The sequence below is a fragment of the Haliotis asinina genome, chromosome 15 (genome assembly GCF_037392515.1).
Source record: "Haliotis asinina isolate JCU_RB_2024 chromosome 15, JCU_Hal_asi_v2, whole genome shotgun sequence".
NCBI classification, from domain to species: domain Eukaryota; kingdom Metazoa; phylum Mollusca; class Gastropoda; order Lepetellida; family Haliotidae; genus Haliotis; species Haliotis asinina.
Window position 1 is genome coordinate 10,864,449 of NC_090294.1, and position 16,229 is coordinate 10,880,677.

The window sequence follows — 16,229 nt, forward strand, 5'->3', positions numbered from 1 at the left end:
ATAATCCGGCAGTCTAAGTAAACTTAGTCTCAGTGCATTTCGTTGCACCCCACCACTGAGTCTAACAAAACCTAGTAGAAGGTCGCGTCAGGTAACCTTTGAGCAACCTATGACTTTGAGCGACCAGTGATCGTCCAATCAAATGCGAGACGGTTAAATAGATTTAACCAATCAGACAACCGCTACTATTTAGGGAGCGGAGGGACTTTCAAAATATTCAAGTCACTGACACAGATCTCTCCACAAACCAAAATCCGCATGTAACACAATTATTTGACCTGCAATATATACGCTTTGGGGTTTCTGTTGACATGGTTACCATTAGCTAATAGCATCACCCGCAAGCGAGCGTACGCTAAATAGCATTCGGAATCGTTCGGGTACGAACCTTTTTGAGATAAAATGTTCAAAAGGTAAGCGCGAATGTCCACTTTCGCTACTTGGTAAGCTGTGTTCTGATTGGTCAATCTCAAAAGTTACCTGACGCGACCTCCCATAAGGTTTCGTTAGACTCAGTAGTGGAGTGTAACGAAAAGTACTGAGGATACGTTTACTTAGATTGTATAATCCGATTATCAGCAACGACCTACACAGGTAAGTTTCTACACACACACACACGCACGCACGCACGCACGCACGCACGCACGCACGCACACGCCAGCATGCGCCCGTACGTATGGATGAATGTAAATAAAGGCCCTACCTGCTTGGGGGTGTGCTGCCTCTGCAGTTGTTTCGTTGCTGGATTTCACTTTAACATCAAGGAAATATGACGAAGAAAAAAAACAAACCTGTATTACTGAAATAGTCTTATAAGTTGTTCCACTGAAAAAAAGTATAACTTTTTCATAACTGAAATAATTGCTAACGAAAATCTACTGATTCTGACAGTGAACGTCTGTAAAAGGTCAGATTAGTGTTGCTTTCAACCAAGACATTTAAAACTCACGAAGAGATAGGCCATTCAGGAGTTCAACAACCCGTACATATTCACTTTAGGCACTAGAAACGTCGCTGTGGCATCACCAGTTCGCCAAGTAAAGATGACTTTATGACTGTGACAAAACCATTTACAGGAAGTTCTGCAGAATGTGGGATCCAATAAACGATCCTACATCACAGACACGTAGGTATAAAACTCTCTCAAAGGTGATGATTTCAGGTGTTCATGAAAAGAAACCGCATCCCAAGTCAAGTCGCCATTCTACGGAAGCGTTTTAGGACCACGGTGAAGCATATCTATAATCTCTTTCTCTCCTTCGTAGGAGGTAGGATCTCCTACGGACTTAATAGGACTTAATACTAGTATCTCCTACGTAGGACGTACTATCACGTGCGTAGGACTTAGTATTACCTACGTAGGAGTTCGTATCTCCTACGCAGGACTTCGTATCTCCTGTAGATTATGTTCGATATATGTTATTATACATTAATCTAAAATGGTGAAGTTTACGGTAGCGTATTAGGGCCACGGTGAAAATTTGTTTTGGTGTCACTATCTCCTACGTAGGACTTACTATCTCCTACGTAGGCCTTACTATCACCTACGTAGGACTTAGTATCTCCTGCGTAGGAGATACTGTCTCCTACGTAGGACTTAGTGTCTCCTACGTAGGAGATAGTAAGTCCTACGTAGGTGATAGTAAGTAAACAGCTTGGTTTTCTGTTGTCAAGCCATCCCCGTTACATGCGTACAGACGCACGTAGTTTGGACAATCAAGTTTCCTTTCCATCTGTCTGTTCTGACAATTTCTGACTGGTCGGGTAATGCCTATCAATATAAGGGCTCATAAAATATCATCTATTACGATCTGGTGTATGTGGTGACGCCGTGTCGGAGAGTGGGATATTTGTTTTGACTGGGTTTGGGACTTGGTTCACATTTTGGTGCATTGCAGATCCATGTAACTGAGGAAGTAACGTATGTCTCACTCGTTTTCAGCCGAAAATTATCTGCAACAGTGGGCAAGTCCTGAGATGAGATATCGTTCCAATGTTCAAACTGAATATGCTTGACAGCTGACACTTTTATGACCATTCAGTATTTAGTTTGAAACCTTGGCATTATATGTGAAAACAAGCTCACTCACTTTAGCAATTTCATTTTTATGCTCTTGAATATCTAAGTTAGATTCTAGCGGACTCGTGCCAATTTCAAGGCCACACAGTGTTTCTTGCACATCTTGTTTCCTGCAGTTTGAGATGCACTTATTGACGATTGTGGCATTTTGGGTGTACCGAGATGAAAAGGCAAACAAAATGGGGATCGTGAGGCAGTCATAGCAAAACGAATTTGCTAGAGGTTGAGAGATAATGTGTATCAAACAAAGAAACAGTTGTATTTGTATTATTTCTAGAGGAAGCTCACTGAATATAAACACCCCTCGTACCTTTGCATCATTTGTGTACCTGTGTAAATACTTGCATCCTCCCTTTTAGCTATATACACTGCTGCATGTCCTGTGAACTGATGTACACCCCTGAATCCCCTGTGTACCTATTTACAGTCTTCTCTTGCTCTGCGTGTGATCAACCTGTGAAGGTCCCGCTTGCCATAAAAGGTGACTGTGCTTGTCGTAAGAGGCGACTAACGGGATCAGGTGGTCAGACTCGCTGACTTGGTTGACACATTTCATCGGTTCCCAATTGCGCAGATCTATGTTCATGTTGTTGATCACTGGAGTGTCCGGTCTAGACTCGATTATTTACAGACCACCGCCATATAGCTGGAATATTGCTGAGTGAGGCGTAAAACTAAACCCACTCACTGCTTTAGCTTTCGTCACACTGGTTACAAGATCGTTATGATCAGGTTTGAAAATCTTGATAATGATTTATTTAATTGCGAATATTTAATCCACATAGTTTCTGGTCGACACGTGTTTTAATGGCGTGATTTACCTGGAAAATCGTAATAATTACGATAAAACCGAAATGGTTGGCATTTCTGTCGCTACCACACACCTGCAATATTGCTGAGTTGCGTTAAACAACAAACAAAGACATATGAAGTGATCAATGACAGGTGACCAGTGACCAGGGCAACCCGCGGGTTATTTAAAGTGGTGTTAATCGACACTGATTGTTACGTTCAATCATTTATGTACATCGTGATATGTTACTCTCTGCAGGCTCTGATCGCTGCCATGCTTGCTATTAGAGCAAGGCTTGGTTCTTACTAAAGACGTGAGTATACGTCGGAATACGGATTCCTCTATGTAGTTAAAAATAACAGGACTCCATAGTACTTGTTCAGGATATTATTACATTTCCCCTGCACGCAGCATGATTACAATAACAACAAAATCAACAGCACTAATAACAATACATAACTGAACAGTTCAGCGACTTAATGTTTGTAATATTTTTATACAGTCGCTTATTCAAATAAGGCTGCACCAAAGAAATTAAATGTTTCTCGGGCACATTTCTATCAATAGAGACGAGGGCGGTAGAACTTTTTTAAAATTTTAAAATTCATTTTCAATTGTTTTTCTCTCTCTCAAAAATACTGTTTGGGATGTTTAGCAAAAGTTGATGAGCAGTAGATCCAGTCACACTCGTTCCTACAGAAACTAATTTTGATAGAGGACAAATGAAAAATCGGGATGCTGGCAAGTCCAAATTATATTTTTCTAAATGAAAAAAAGTTACGCGCACAAATAAAAGTGACCCCCCGATGCCCGAGAAACATTTCACTTTTTTATTTAGCCTAAGGGTTCTGGTTGTAAAAATATTCTGGTGAATGTTGCGTAAAAGGTAAGATATCTCAACTAAGGAACGTAAGTGTAGTCATCAGTATGTATATATCATAGATGTACTCAAATGTACGGTACTGTTACTAGTAGCCCTTTGCTACCAGGACATCTTGGTTAGTCTTGATCTACAGGAATTTCAACCGTCAGTGATTATCTGTCTCTCTAATTTTGCCGTACAAGCTACTTACTCCCATCAGCTGCTTTAAATCATTGTGAAATATTTTTACAACTACAGTTATTACAAAGGTGTCTGTTTCACGTGGAAGACAACCATGCGAATAACAGGAACTTCTAATGAAGCCAATACTCTGACCGTCGTTGAATGTCTGACTAAGTGTTCTTCTGTGGCGCCCAGGCCTACTTCTCAAAGGGATAGAAGGGATGGTCTTTGTATCTGCAACCAAGAAAATTGACAGTTGAAAGGACGAAAGCCCGATGTTCACGAAAGCTTATTCTTCATGACTAACAAAAGTGCATAACACATTGGATAGTCGTATCGAAACGACTGGTGAGGGAAAGAGGATAGTGCATACCACTACTACTCGAGGGCGTGCCCTAGTCGTCATGTGAGCGGCAATTCACTTGCCAGAGTTGCGTCCCTTGGACAAGGCGTTGGTTCCCTCAAACTGAGACACGTATTAACGAGACCTGTATTCCTCAAACATGACACCATGTGGCTCGAATACTGCTAAAAGCATCGTTAAACTAAACTACAGATGAAACCTCGTGCACATGCAATACATGAAGATGAAATTGACTCCGTGCATAACTGCACACGCCTTGCTCACAAGACGCGCATTTGGTAGTAGGCAACCTGAGGTCACTTCGCTCACAAAGGCAAGCGTCAGTGGGCACTCATACATGCAAATGCGTGTCAATTGGCAGGTTGGAGCTCCACTTATCCCTGTTTGCCAGTAGATCCAATGAAATTTATACCGATCCCCATATATTCTACCCTTTTTACATATTACCAAAAGACACATATACATAAGCACATTATTTTGTATCAGTAAATATCAGTATGTGTATTATATTTTCTGGGAAATGCGGTGAATAATTATGCTTACGCGATGAAATTTTGAAGATTGACTCTAAGGCCTCTGTCCAAAGCTCGCATTGTTTTCATATCCTCCTCACTGAGCTTGAAGTCAAAGATCTGAAACAAGTAGATTTGGTATATTAAACCAACATACAACTATCCTGCACATACAGTTTAAATGTAGGGAACTAGGCATTTTATTCTTGGTTGAATACATGAAAGAAACCATTTCTGTCTATTATTTGTGTTTTCACTCACATTCAGGTTCTGGGCCAGGCGTGTTGGATTCGTACTCTTGGGAACCAAAGCATAGCCTCTCTGTATGCCATATCTGAGGATCACCTGATGCACACGAGGAAACTCTGGGTCAGAAGTCCATCGCAAAACGCATAATACATCCGTGGATAGATTAGACTCAAAAGTACATTGTTAATATCTTTTCAGGTTGGTGCACCAGTGCATAAAATAAACATATCTGTGAGGACAAAAAGTGCGTTGCAAATAACATCATCTGCACCATCTGTTATGACAAGACAGCAATTTATCATTAGAAATCGTTTCACTCGTACCTTTATGCATAATGAATACATTATGAAAATGTATAATAAAAAATATTACACTCGAGCAAAAGTGTCATACTTGTACGAAACAAAAAATAATATATGTATATATATAATATATGTATGTGTGTGTGTGTTTGTGTTGAGAGAGAAAGAGTGTGTGTGTGTATGTATGACTGATACAAAATAACAGACTCGACTCGTACAAATTGTATGACTCACTTATTAAGTGACACATGACTCACATGAGTTTTTGACGTTTGTTTTTAAATCAGCATACCTGAGCTGAAGTTTTGCCGTACTTCTTTCCGACTTTGACAATGGTCGGGTCGTCGAGGAACATTGGAGCATCCTTGGATCTACTATAAAATACGACATAAGACTCATCAATTGGCTCTTCAGTGTATACCTAACGGAACACAGTTCATAATGTCCTCCTGAAACTGCCGTTTTGTTTGACTGGTGTGTAGACGAATGGTTGAAAAACATATCGAATTTTTGTTCAAGCAACAAACTGAGACGCTCGAAAAATATAGAATAACCGTGAACTAGCGAGATGGGGTAGTCAGACAACTACTGTGGTCGTGAGTGTCTTATCAACTTCGCAAGTGTAGATGACATTCCAAGCATCGACCTGTTGCCTTGATTCACGCACGGAGCCAGTGCCTAACTTCAAGACTTTTGATTGTTGATACTGAAGCATAACTTATGGGGCCTATCAAATGCTTATGTACATGCAGATGTTTTGCTGTCGCTGCTGCTACATGCATGCATACATTTAATTCATATTTTGGAATGGTGCTACAAATGTAATGCGTTTGAATATAATCTGTTAACCTTTCTTTCATCCCCTATAATATTGTTTACACAACTTTGTTTAGCACGCTTCGACTCTCGAAGTAAGTGAGTTTGGTTTTATGTCGCACTCAGCATTATTCCAGCGGCGTCTGTAAATAATTCAGTGATCAACAGCATAAGCAACTGGGAGCTGATGACATGTATCAGCCTAGTCATTTAGCCTGACCCCCTGATCTCTTTGGTCGCCTCTTACTACAAGCACAGTTGTTTTTTGTGGCAAACATGAGTTTCTGAAGACCTATCCCGGATCTTTTCGGTTCCTCTCGAAGTAAACTACTCAAAGTACTGATCCTGGTGTAGTACGCTTAGTGTTTCTGAAGTTTGCATGGAGGGTAACATTAAGACATGAGACTAAAACGCAACTTACTAGATCTGTCCCGGTGCCCCGAACGGACCATAGGCAGTTGTTGAGATGCCATGCTTGAGGGAGAACTGGAGAAGGTCTTCCTGGGCCAGATACGGAGTTATCTCCACCTGAATGCAAACAAAGTTACCAACACTATGTCAGGTCTGTTATCTCAGATGTTTACCAGTTTGGTGAAACTCAAACAAGAAGCATGATTAAGGCTAATCTGTGGTGTCATATTTCACTAATACCTACCTGGTTGTTCGCAGGCTTGTACTTGAGACCGTCCAGTTTGAGAATCCTCTCCAGCTGTTGTTTATTGAAGTTGGAGACGCCGATAGACCTGACAAGACCTTTGTCCACGAGCTTCTCCATGGCCTGTTGGGGAGGAGAGTGTTATTAAGTAGTTTTTATACTGAGATTCTTTAAAGACGATCCCTAACAACAATGTGATATCTTGTAAAATACAGGTGATCATGAGACCATGAACATGCATTCGTGACAGGCAGATAAAACATCATTATTATACTTATTACACATTGGGATTTTTTAAAGCTATGTATGTTTCTTAAATATAAAGGTATTTTGCATTCCAAACAATGATCTACATCTCACCATTGAATAATTTTATTGGACCCGTAATGGAAAAAGACCCCCAAGGCCGAAGCTGAGAGTTCGATCTCCTTCATGCACTGACAAAACCTCGTCGAAGTAATTCACTGACGTTTCGTTATTTTAATGATATCATTTTCTCCTGCGTACTATTTTTGAATGAATATCTTTCAATGTCAGGAATTGACTTTTCCACATAGTTCGTTTTGTGGATCCGCGGGTTGTGGATCCGCGGACGAAGGTTTTACGTACCCCCTAATACGCTCTAGTGTTTCCTCCTTAGACAATATGGAACTGGAAACTGTATAGCTACCTACCCTCCATGTGTCCACGTAGTCTGTCATAGTCGTTTTGGACCTGTCCTTGTCCTGGGAAAACAAAACATGCAGACACATAAACGAACAGATTATGGAGCTTAAAATGAAACGTCACGATATTACTAATATCAGCCAACCGTTTGATAACGTTCATATACTTTGTTTGTTTTCAAATTATCAATCGCATAGTTAGGTTTGCTTTGCTGTTCACAAGACAAGCCATGTACTGCTGATGAAGTACAACATTTAATAGAAAGCAAACTAACTAATCCTGTCATACTCTTTCTTCTGTGTCTGTTGTATTGGTTCTGGCACAATCATTGACCAATATCTGTTTATTATATACCTTCACGTACGTACTAATGTGTCTTCGAATCTTTATCAATATTTCTTCACATATATAAACTAATAGTGTGATAGCCTGGGTGTTTAAATAACAGAAGACAGCGCCGTTTTCACTCACAACGTACGCCACAGGGAAGTGAATCATATACAGGTCAATATAATCCATGCCTAGGGCCTCCAGTGACACCCGGCATGCTGGTTCCACCTTATGTGGTTCATGACAGTGGCCCCAAATCTGTAATGAAAACATACCCATGACATACATACATTTAAAGCTGTTTTAAAGGGTATTGTCGTAATGGCGTGAAGGGCTGCTTGTTATGTATTGACTGGTCAAAACATCGTAGGTTTAGTTTCACAACAGTCTAGTTTAAAAGCATACAAACTATTGAAGAATTATAAATGTCAACGATGTATCTGAGGTGTTAGTCATACAGCCAACAATACTGGTATGACAGTTGATCGAATTAATTGATGTGGGGTAGCAAAACCTAAAGCAAGCCCCCATTTATCATCTCACGTCAAAATACGACTCCCCCGTTACAAGACAGGTGGGGATATGTTGCAGTTCCTCATGCAGGGCTTGGGGGAGTTCTTGTTGACTTGCTGGAGGAACTGAAAATTGAAGAAGTGTCCTGTTTGGAGAGCGTGTGCCACCCGTTCAGTCCTTGTCCGAATTTTCATGTGTCCTCATCTTCCCTCCACCATAATATCCACTCTGTTAGACGGCACGAAGCCCTTAACCTAGCATGCCGGCATTCGTTTTTCCCCTGCTGCATCATCTCTGAACAGACAGAACCAGTGAAGACGAACGTCTGCCAGTCACTGCCTACGACGTTCAGTCCGGGACCAGCTCAGATACTTACGACGACGTTGCTATGGCAATAACTGTCACCTGTATGGTCTGTAACCCAAGTTCCTTTAACCTTCCATCGCCTGGAAACACTTTATTGACAAACCATTTTTCGCAAGGCATTCGTTGCTTGGCGGGAAGCATAGGACCAGTCTTTCAGGGCATAATCACACTAGGTCAGCCTGTTTTTGGCCTGTCTTATGGCCGTCTGTTATGTTGGTTAGTTGACAACTACCAAAATTTTAGGCAACCAAGATTTGCAATGTTGAAATAGGGGGATGGGCCCACTCGCCCACTTCCTGCAGTGTTGCTTTGTTCTTTATTAGCATCAGCGTTTCACATGCGTCAGTATTTCTATACACCTTGATAGTACGTTCAAGGTGTGTAAGACTGATTTTATGTAAGCATGTCTTTTCATGTGTGTGCAATTTCTTTAACAAGAGGTAATATTTCTTTCACTAAGTTAAAACAAACAGATCTACACAGAAAGTGGACGTTACCAAAATTGCCGTGCGACTAATACTCCGTGGTATGTCAAAATCCAGTTTGAACTTATGTAATATGCCATTAAATTGAAGACATACTTATGGAATATGGGGACCTTAAAGTTGGACCTATTTAGACAGGATGTTGTTATTCCGGAGACCATAAGTGTTTGTGATCGCAAATATGAACTCAAAGAAATCCTCTAAACCCATGATTGTGACAATGATAATGATAACCCTGGGTTCTTCACAGTTCTCATGAACGAGGTTTAACAGTGGTATGTGGGGCGATTTGTCTAAACATATTAAAATAACAATACTGCTAGCCAGTCATCCTACCTTTGTCACGATGAAAAGTTCTGACCTCTTTATTTTCCCTTCTTTGATCAGTTCTTTAATGGCGGCGCCGATTTCCGGTTCCGTTTGATAACGCCATGCGGTGTCAATATGGCGGTATCCCATCTGTATTGCAGCCTTCACGGCATCGCCAACATCGTTTGGCTGTTGGGGAAAATAGATTGATAATCTACATACATGTTACATCTTGACTGTCACACAGAGCTGCGACCCTTTGTCGTGGCATAATCCGCGTTTACCATTATCCAGTTATGATCATTGATCTGTCAGAAACCTTAACTGGGTTCGTGGGATTTGGCCGAAGTGGTAATTAATACCAGAATAAGTGTTATCCTTCCCAAAAACCCAACCTGACGTATCTGACAACTGAATAATCCGCGGAGACTCAAGTCACACATGAACATTAATGTGACCCATATCTTTCCAGATTAAAGTGCATCCTGCGAATACAAAGTCCCTACACGTTTTACAAGGTTTTACATGGATAACGACAAACCGAAGCCTTTCTGGGCTAATAGAGTTCCAAACTATTTGTTGTAGGGTGGTTCCTATGAAAGGTTGAGGAGTATACATGCATACAGCCAAAACCAACTCGGAGGTCTGCTTCAAGCATCTACCCGGAAGTTTGCATTGTACATATAATCTCAAGTTTATAATCCACATATACGCGTGTGTCCCAAACATCAATGCTGAAATCGAGGACAATAACCATCGTCTACTTCTACCTCTTCAATCAACATCTGCCCGGAGATCTACTTATTACCACTGGTATAGTTTACAGTAAACAATAGATATATAGATCTATAGATATATCAGGATGTCTAGTGTCAACATCTATCCAAAGATCTACTGTCTACATCTACCCGGGTGTCTACTGTTCACATCTTTCTGAAGGTCTACTCTACAGTCAACATCTGTCAGAGTGTCTACAGTTCACATCTACCTGGGTGTCTACAGTTCACATCTTTCTGACGGCCTACTCTACAGTCAACATTCTTCTGAAGGCCTACGTATACAGTCCACATCTACCCGGGTGTCTACAGTTCACATCTTTCTGAAGGTCTGCTCTACAGTCAACATCTGTCAGAGTGTCTACAGTTCACATCTACCTGGGTGTCTACAGTTCACATCTTTCTGACGGCCTACTCTACAGTTAACATTCTTCTGAAGGCCTACGTATACAGTCCACATCTACCCGGGTGTCTACTGTTCACATCTTTCTGAAGGTCTACTCTACAGTCAACATCTGTCAGAGTGTCTACAGTTCACATCTACCTGGGTGTCTACAGTTCACATCTTTCTGACGGCCTACTCTACAGTCAACATTCTTCTGAAGGCCTACGTATACAGTCCACATCTACCCGGGTGTCTACAGTTCACATCTTTCTGAAGGTCTACTCTACAGTCAACATTCTTCTGAAGGCCTACGTATACAGTCCACATCTACCCGGGTGTCTATTGTTCACATCTTTCTGAAGGTCTACTCTATAGTTAACATCTACCCAGATGTCTAAAGTCCACATCTTTCTAAAGGTCTGTAGAAAACATCTACCCAGGTGTCTATATTCCACATTTTTCTGAAGGCCTGCACTCCACATCTACCCGGGTATCTACAGTCAACATTTTTCTGAATGTTTACCGTCTATACCTGCCTTTATGTATACAGTCAGCGTGTGGTTGTCAGATTAAACAGCCCAACCACAATCACTGCAGTACGAACTACTGCTATAAAATTTATTTCTACGGTTAATATTCGGACGTAAAAGATTCAGCTACCAACCTTGAAATTGTTGTAGGTTCCTAAGCCCAGCATAGGCATGTCATAACCGCTGTTCAGACGTATGGAAGGTACTTTGCCTGCCATTTTGGAAACTCCTCTCTCACCACCTTAACAAAGAAAATAAAGAATCTTACTAAATCATATAATAAAAACTCAATGAATGATATCTCAACAATACATCAGTACAACCACAATGGCCATTTGCACATGTTATTGAAACAAGCAGCAACTGGTGTTTAGGAGCACTAAGACAGAACAACTCACCTGTCGGACGATCGCAGATGCAATGGCTTTCAACAGTGCAAACCCGACAATACCATCTCGATAACACGGGTACTCAAAAAATAAAAAAACTGTGTATATATCTAACATAGGTGAGAATCCCCATGACATTTTCATTCGTAGTCACAATGACTTGTATATTTTCTGTTATCTCCAAACCGATGCAAGCATGCATATCACACTTTCAAAGCAGAACACGAAGGAGATGCCAGCATTTTAGCAATGTCAACTGTAGTTCGTAACTAGATATTCATGATGACACAGAGATTTTTCAAACACGCATAATCAAGAATAATCCCATATATAAATTATGTCAGTTTGGTCATCCTACAATGAGACAAGGAGTTGCAATGTGTGAGAGAGAGAAAGACAGAGGGAGAGAGGGGGAACGGTATGTGTGTGAGTGAGAGAGAGAGAACTTGTTGGCTATCACCTGACAAAGGCGCACCCCGTCACAATGATAGACCCAACCATTTGTGACACGGTCACGCAATGCAGCAGTATTCACTTGATCAGGTCAGGCTGAACATGCTGTAGTTCATCACAAAGTTCTGCACCACACGGCCCAGTTATTATTGACCATGCCGTAGAAACATATCCCAAATACTGAACACTTCCATCGATTTCTTTTAAAATGTTTTTCATGACCATGGTCATAAACCAATGGCCAGTTCCAATGGCCATATAATACACTTTCAGGACAAAAGAGGCGTGTGGGGTGCGCTGATTTGATTGACAGTAACTTGACAGTCATCATGTCTCATTTGCGTAGATCGATGGTCATGATATTGATCACTGGATTGCCTGGTCCAGACATACGACACATTTTTATGGATACTAATTTTATCCAGAAAAAAATATCATGTGTTCATCTTCGTCCAACATCTAACAAGAACTGGTCATGACTCGATTATTATGACAGATCGCCACTCTATATATGGCTGAGTGCGGCGTTAATAAACAAACCAATCTACCATACACACACTAGTACAGTAAAACACCTTGATGTTATTGCTGTTCCATGGCTTCAAAAATTTCAAAATAATGTCGCACACTTCCCATGACATTAAAAACTCTGGACCAACTGCTTTTCTGGTATATCAATATAAACTCAATATAAACTCAAAGCAAAATTGAAACAGAGAAACACCTGTAGCCATAGTAACTGATGAAGAAGTTACAAAACATGGTATTTAAACAGAACCGTACTTATGATACTATTAGACAGTGTATTTTATTGCATTGGCTTCCACACACTCAGGACATGCTGTAGCATTATTACATTGGCCAAAAGATCAGCCTGCACATGATATTCATTCTGACCTCCTTTCAGTCGCTTGAAGGTTAGCAGTTTACAATATTTTCACTTAAGGAAGGTTAGCAGTCGTGTTACCATCTCATCCTTCCGGGTACCCATTTATAGAAATGAATCCGTACCAACCGATGAGAAAAGTAGTTTGTGACTTCTCCGTGTACTTGCATCAGTATTCACAAAATCTATCTTTGTTGCAATTCGTTTACAGCGAAATATCAGCATCGGAATATATGCTTACTGACAGTTGGTTTCTTGTCACCATCCATCGTATTCAACTCTAAGTTTTGGAGGTCGAGGTTGTTGTTAGCTACTGGTACTTCCACCGCCAATATATATCACAGTTGATACTGCCACATAGAATATGACATTATAGAATGTCTTGTAACAAACATGATTTAATGTCGGTGAAGAACATGACAAACAACGTGGGTGATTACTAAAAGTCTTTTCTTTCACAAAATCTGCATCCATCTAGACAAACAATGTGGGTGATTACTAAAAGCCTTCTCTTTCACAAAATCTGCATCTACCTGGATGTCGACGGCCAATACCTACCCACAGTCTACAGTCAACATCTACCCAGTCTACAGTCAACATCTTCTACTTAGAGGTCAAAAGTCAACGTCTACCCATATGTTCACTGTCAAATTATGCTTTTGAAATGATTTATTTGAACGGATAATATTTGGACATTGAACTTCCAACCCGGAAATTGTTGAAGGTCCCTAAATCCAGCATAATCATGTCCAAAGCTATGTTCGGACGTAAGGAAGGCACTTGTCCGCTATCTTGAAAAAAGATCTCTCAGCACTTTGAGAGACGATGGGTAACTGTCCACATAATTAACATAGTCTCGGTGACTTGCATTTTCTCAGCTAGACGATGGAAACATGCGGATCAAACTTTCACACGGGCTACGAATAAATCGCAAGGAGGCGGGGTAGTAAAGTGAGTTTAAAGTCTATTTCCATGAGAGGGGACAGTTGAGGGTTCAGTGGAACTTTATTCACTGCCATTTGCGATCATTATGATCCAAGCTCGAGCGGGATCCATCAAGGCGGTAATAATCTTGTACTAGCCACCAATTTAGCCAATATTTTCTAACGTGTTTTCCAAGTATTTTCTAACGCAATGTAAACTGAGAACCGCACAGACAGGACGTAAGGGTGATAAGAAGATAACACAACAACAAACGTTTGTTGCGTGAACATGCTTGTGCCTCTACTACATACCTATTTTATGTTACAATAGCATCGTACAATACAGCGAGCATAGGCGAATTCTGTTACTGCGTCAGTCCCATGAACCTGGCCCTTAAACTATAACTTCAGGCGGGGGAATGTGATCCCATACAGTCATGTCTGATACGTCCCTTGCACGGATGATGTGGTCATGGTAATCTCAGTGTCAACAATGACATTTAGAGTTACAGGGAAACAATGTCACGAAAAAGACATGTAATAGATATAGACCACTACACAGGTGCAGCATTGTCAGTGTAAATGCTACAACATACTAGTCACCCAATCACAGTCTTTTACCTTCTGCAGTTACCCAGCACTCGCATGTACCACCCGGCACCCGGCACTCACAGGTATTTGTCAGGCGTTCACCCGATCAATGACATGCTGATGACGGTTATTTTAATACTGTGTCAACAGGGCCCGCACATACAAGTCTGAGGAGAAAAAACTACTCAAGTGTATGTATCTAGGTAACTCTGGCATCCATGATGAGGTATAGATATTTCAGGCTTGTAAATTCAAGAATAATCCGAGATATATTTTGTGTTATTTAGGGCAGCAAGATATGTGACAAGGAGTAAGGTTGGGTAAAGCTTTTCTCTCCGTCAGTGCATCAAAACGCTGCTCATCCCTGTAATAGACAATCGGTAATATGAATATACAGGTAAATATTACCGAAATATCCCAATTACTGAAGTTTGTTTAAGGATGAACATAGCTTGTACGTAATAATCATGGAGGAGTTATACACGCAAGGTGATGTTTCACAACTGTACATGGCGGAAACTTAACGAGGGGCTTACCAGATTGAAATCAGACGTTAACCCAGAAATCGGAATTTAAATCCAAAACCGTAAATGATCGCACAAAATGACTTTGTCATCGATAATTTAGGATCCAGACAAAAATATGTTTTGTAGTTTTGGGTACCAGTCTTTGATGAGCACCCAAGAGAACATAAAGCACAGACGAAAATTAATGGAGTCGTCCCTGCCTTTCTATCAGTATTATGGACCTCTGTGGTCGAACCCAGAAAGGTCCATGGTAGCGGTCACTTTTAAATGTCACCTTCTGAAAACACACTGAAATTTACCAAGTGGTCAAATGGACCAAATGTTATATCTGGAATTATACTGTCTCAGGAAAGTAATGAATCTAGTACGTTTACTATGTTGAGTCCCATCAGGGATTCGAACCCACACCCTCAGAGTCAGGCGCCTAATCGCCAGTAAACAAGGTCATCAGACTGGCCATGTTCGTGATCTCCTGGGGATGTTTAGTTTACGCGACAATGTATTTGTGTTTGAGTGACTTGCGCCATGTGACAGGTGAAATAATATCAGAGACTTGTATAACTGGGATAACCTTATAGGTGTTACACGAGAAATTACAGCCTTTGTGCTGTGGAGAGATTGCTTAAAGGTCACATGCAACCAAAAAATCAAACATAATTAAAACACGTTTATCACTTATTCATGACATATAATATACACTGCTGCTTTTAAAAAAAAAACAAATAAACACAATTATAAGCGTACAATCGCGATTCAAAAGTGCAATATTTTGTACCTGGGCTTACTTCCCCCGAAACGAAGCCCTCGGGAGACCGAACCCAGCCATAGCGGGTGGATATGCACTCAAGTGAAACGACGGCTTCCGATTGGCTGTTTCATTTGCTGATATGCTAGGTTTCATTGTGTGTACAGAAAGATGATCTGTCTGATGGGCATTTTAGAAGTATAGCCAGTCACCAGAAAGTAAAATTCTTTATGGATAACAACTTCTTTTAGTGTACTTGATCCGTCGTTTCAGTATGGATTCATATACTGTTGTCAAACAAAATCATATACACTAAAACAGGTTGTTATCCATGAAGAATGTATATAGAGATGTTGGGTTTGGAAAATACATATTCTCTGAATTTGCGCTCGATCCAATAAAAAAATCATGTCAGTAGAGATAGTAAAGTACTGCGCGGCTGGAATCTGTCATTCGTCCAAGTACAAAGCAGGACTTGAAACTGACAAGAGTTTGCACCAGTTTCCGTCAGATCCAGTCATCCGAAAAAAATGGATGTA

The 16,229-nt window shown here is 40.7% G+C and overlaps 1 protein-coding gene across 1 annotated transcript; it reads right to left on the reverse strand.

The window, feature by feature from the left end:
• Positions 1–3,245: 3,245 nt before the first annotated feature.
• LOC137265698 (aldo-keto reductase family 1 member B1-like) lies at positions 3,246–14,510 on the reverse strand. Its single transcript, XM_067801128.1, has 13 exons — positions 14,449–14,510; positions 13,146–13,254; positions 11,575–11,646; positions 11,311–11,417; positions 9,513–9,674; positions 7,954–8,070; positions 7,491–7,541; positions 6,817–6,939; positions 6,583–6,689; positions 5,638–5,719; positions 5,056–5,139; positions 4,826–4,914; positions 3,246–4,152 (listed from the first exon to the last, which is right to left on the reverse strand). The coding sequence occupies exons 2-13, from the start codon at positions 13,171–13,173 to the stop codon at positions 4,116–4,118; spliced, it is 1,059 nt and encodes a 352-aa protein (XP_067657229.1). The 5' UTR covers positions 13,174–13,254; positions 14,449–14,510; the 3' UTR covers positions 3,246–4,115.
• Between the last annotated feature and the right edge of the window lie 1,719 nt (positions 14,511–16,229).

Coding starts and splice junctions, on each gene's coding strand:
- LOC137265698 (XM_067801128.1), bottom strand. CDS start 13,173: ATGGATGGTGACAAGAAACCAACTGTCA. Junction 8,071..9,512: donor AACTTTTCATCGTGACAAAG/GTAGGATGACTG, acceptor TTTTCATTACAG/ATTTGGGGCCACTGTCATGA. Junction 5,720..6,582: donor GGGGCACCGGGACAGATCTA/GTAAGTTGCGTT, acceptor CGTATTTTATAG/TAGATCCAAGGATGCTCCAA.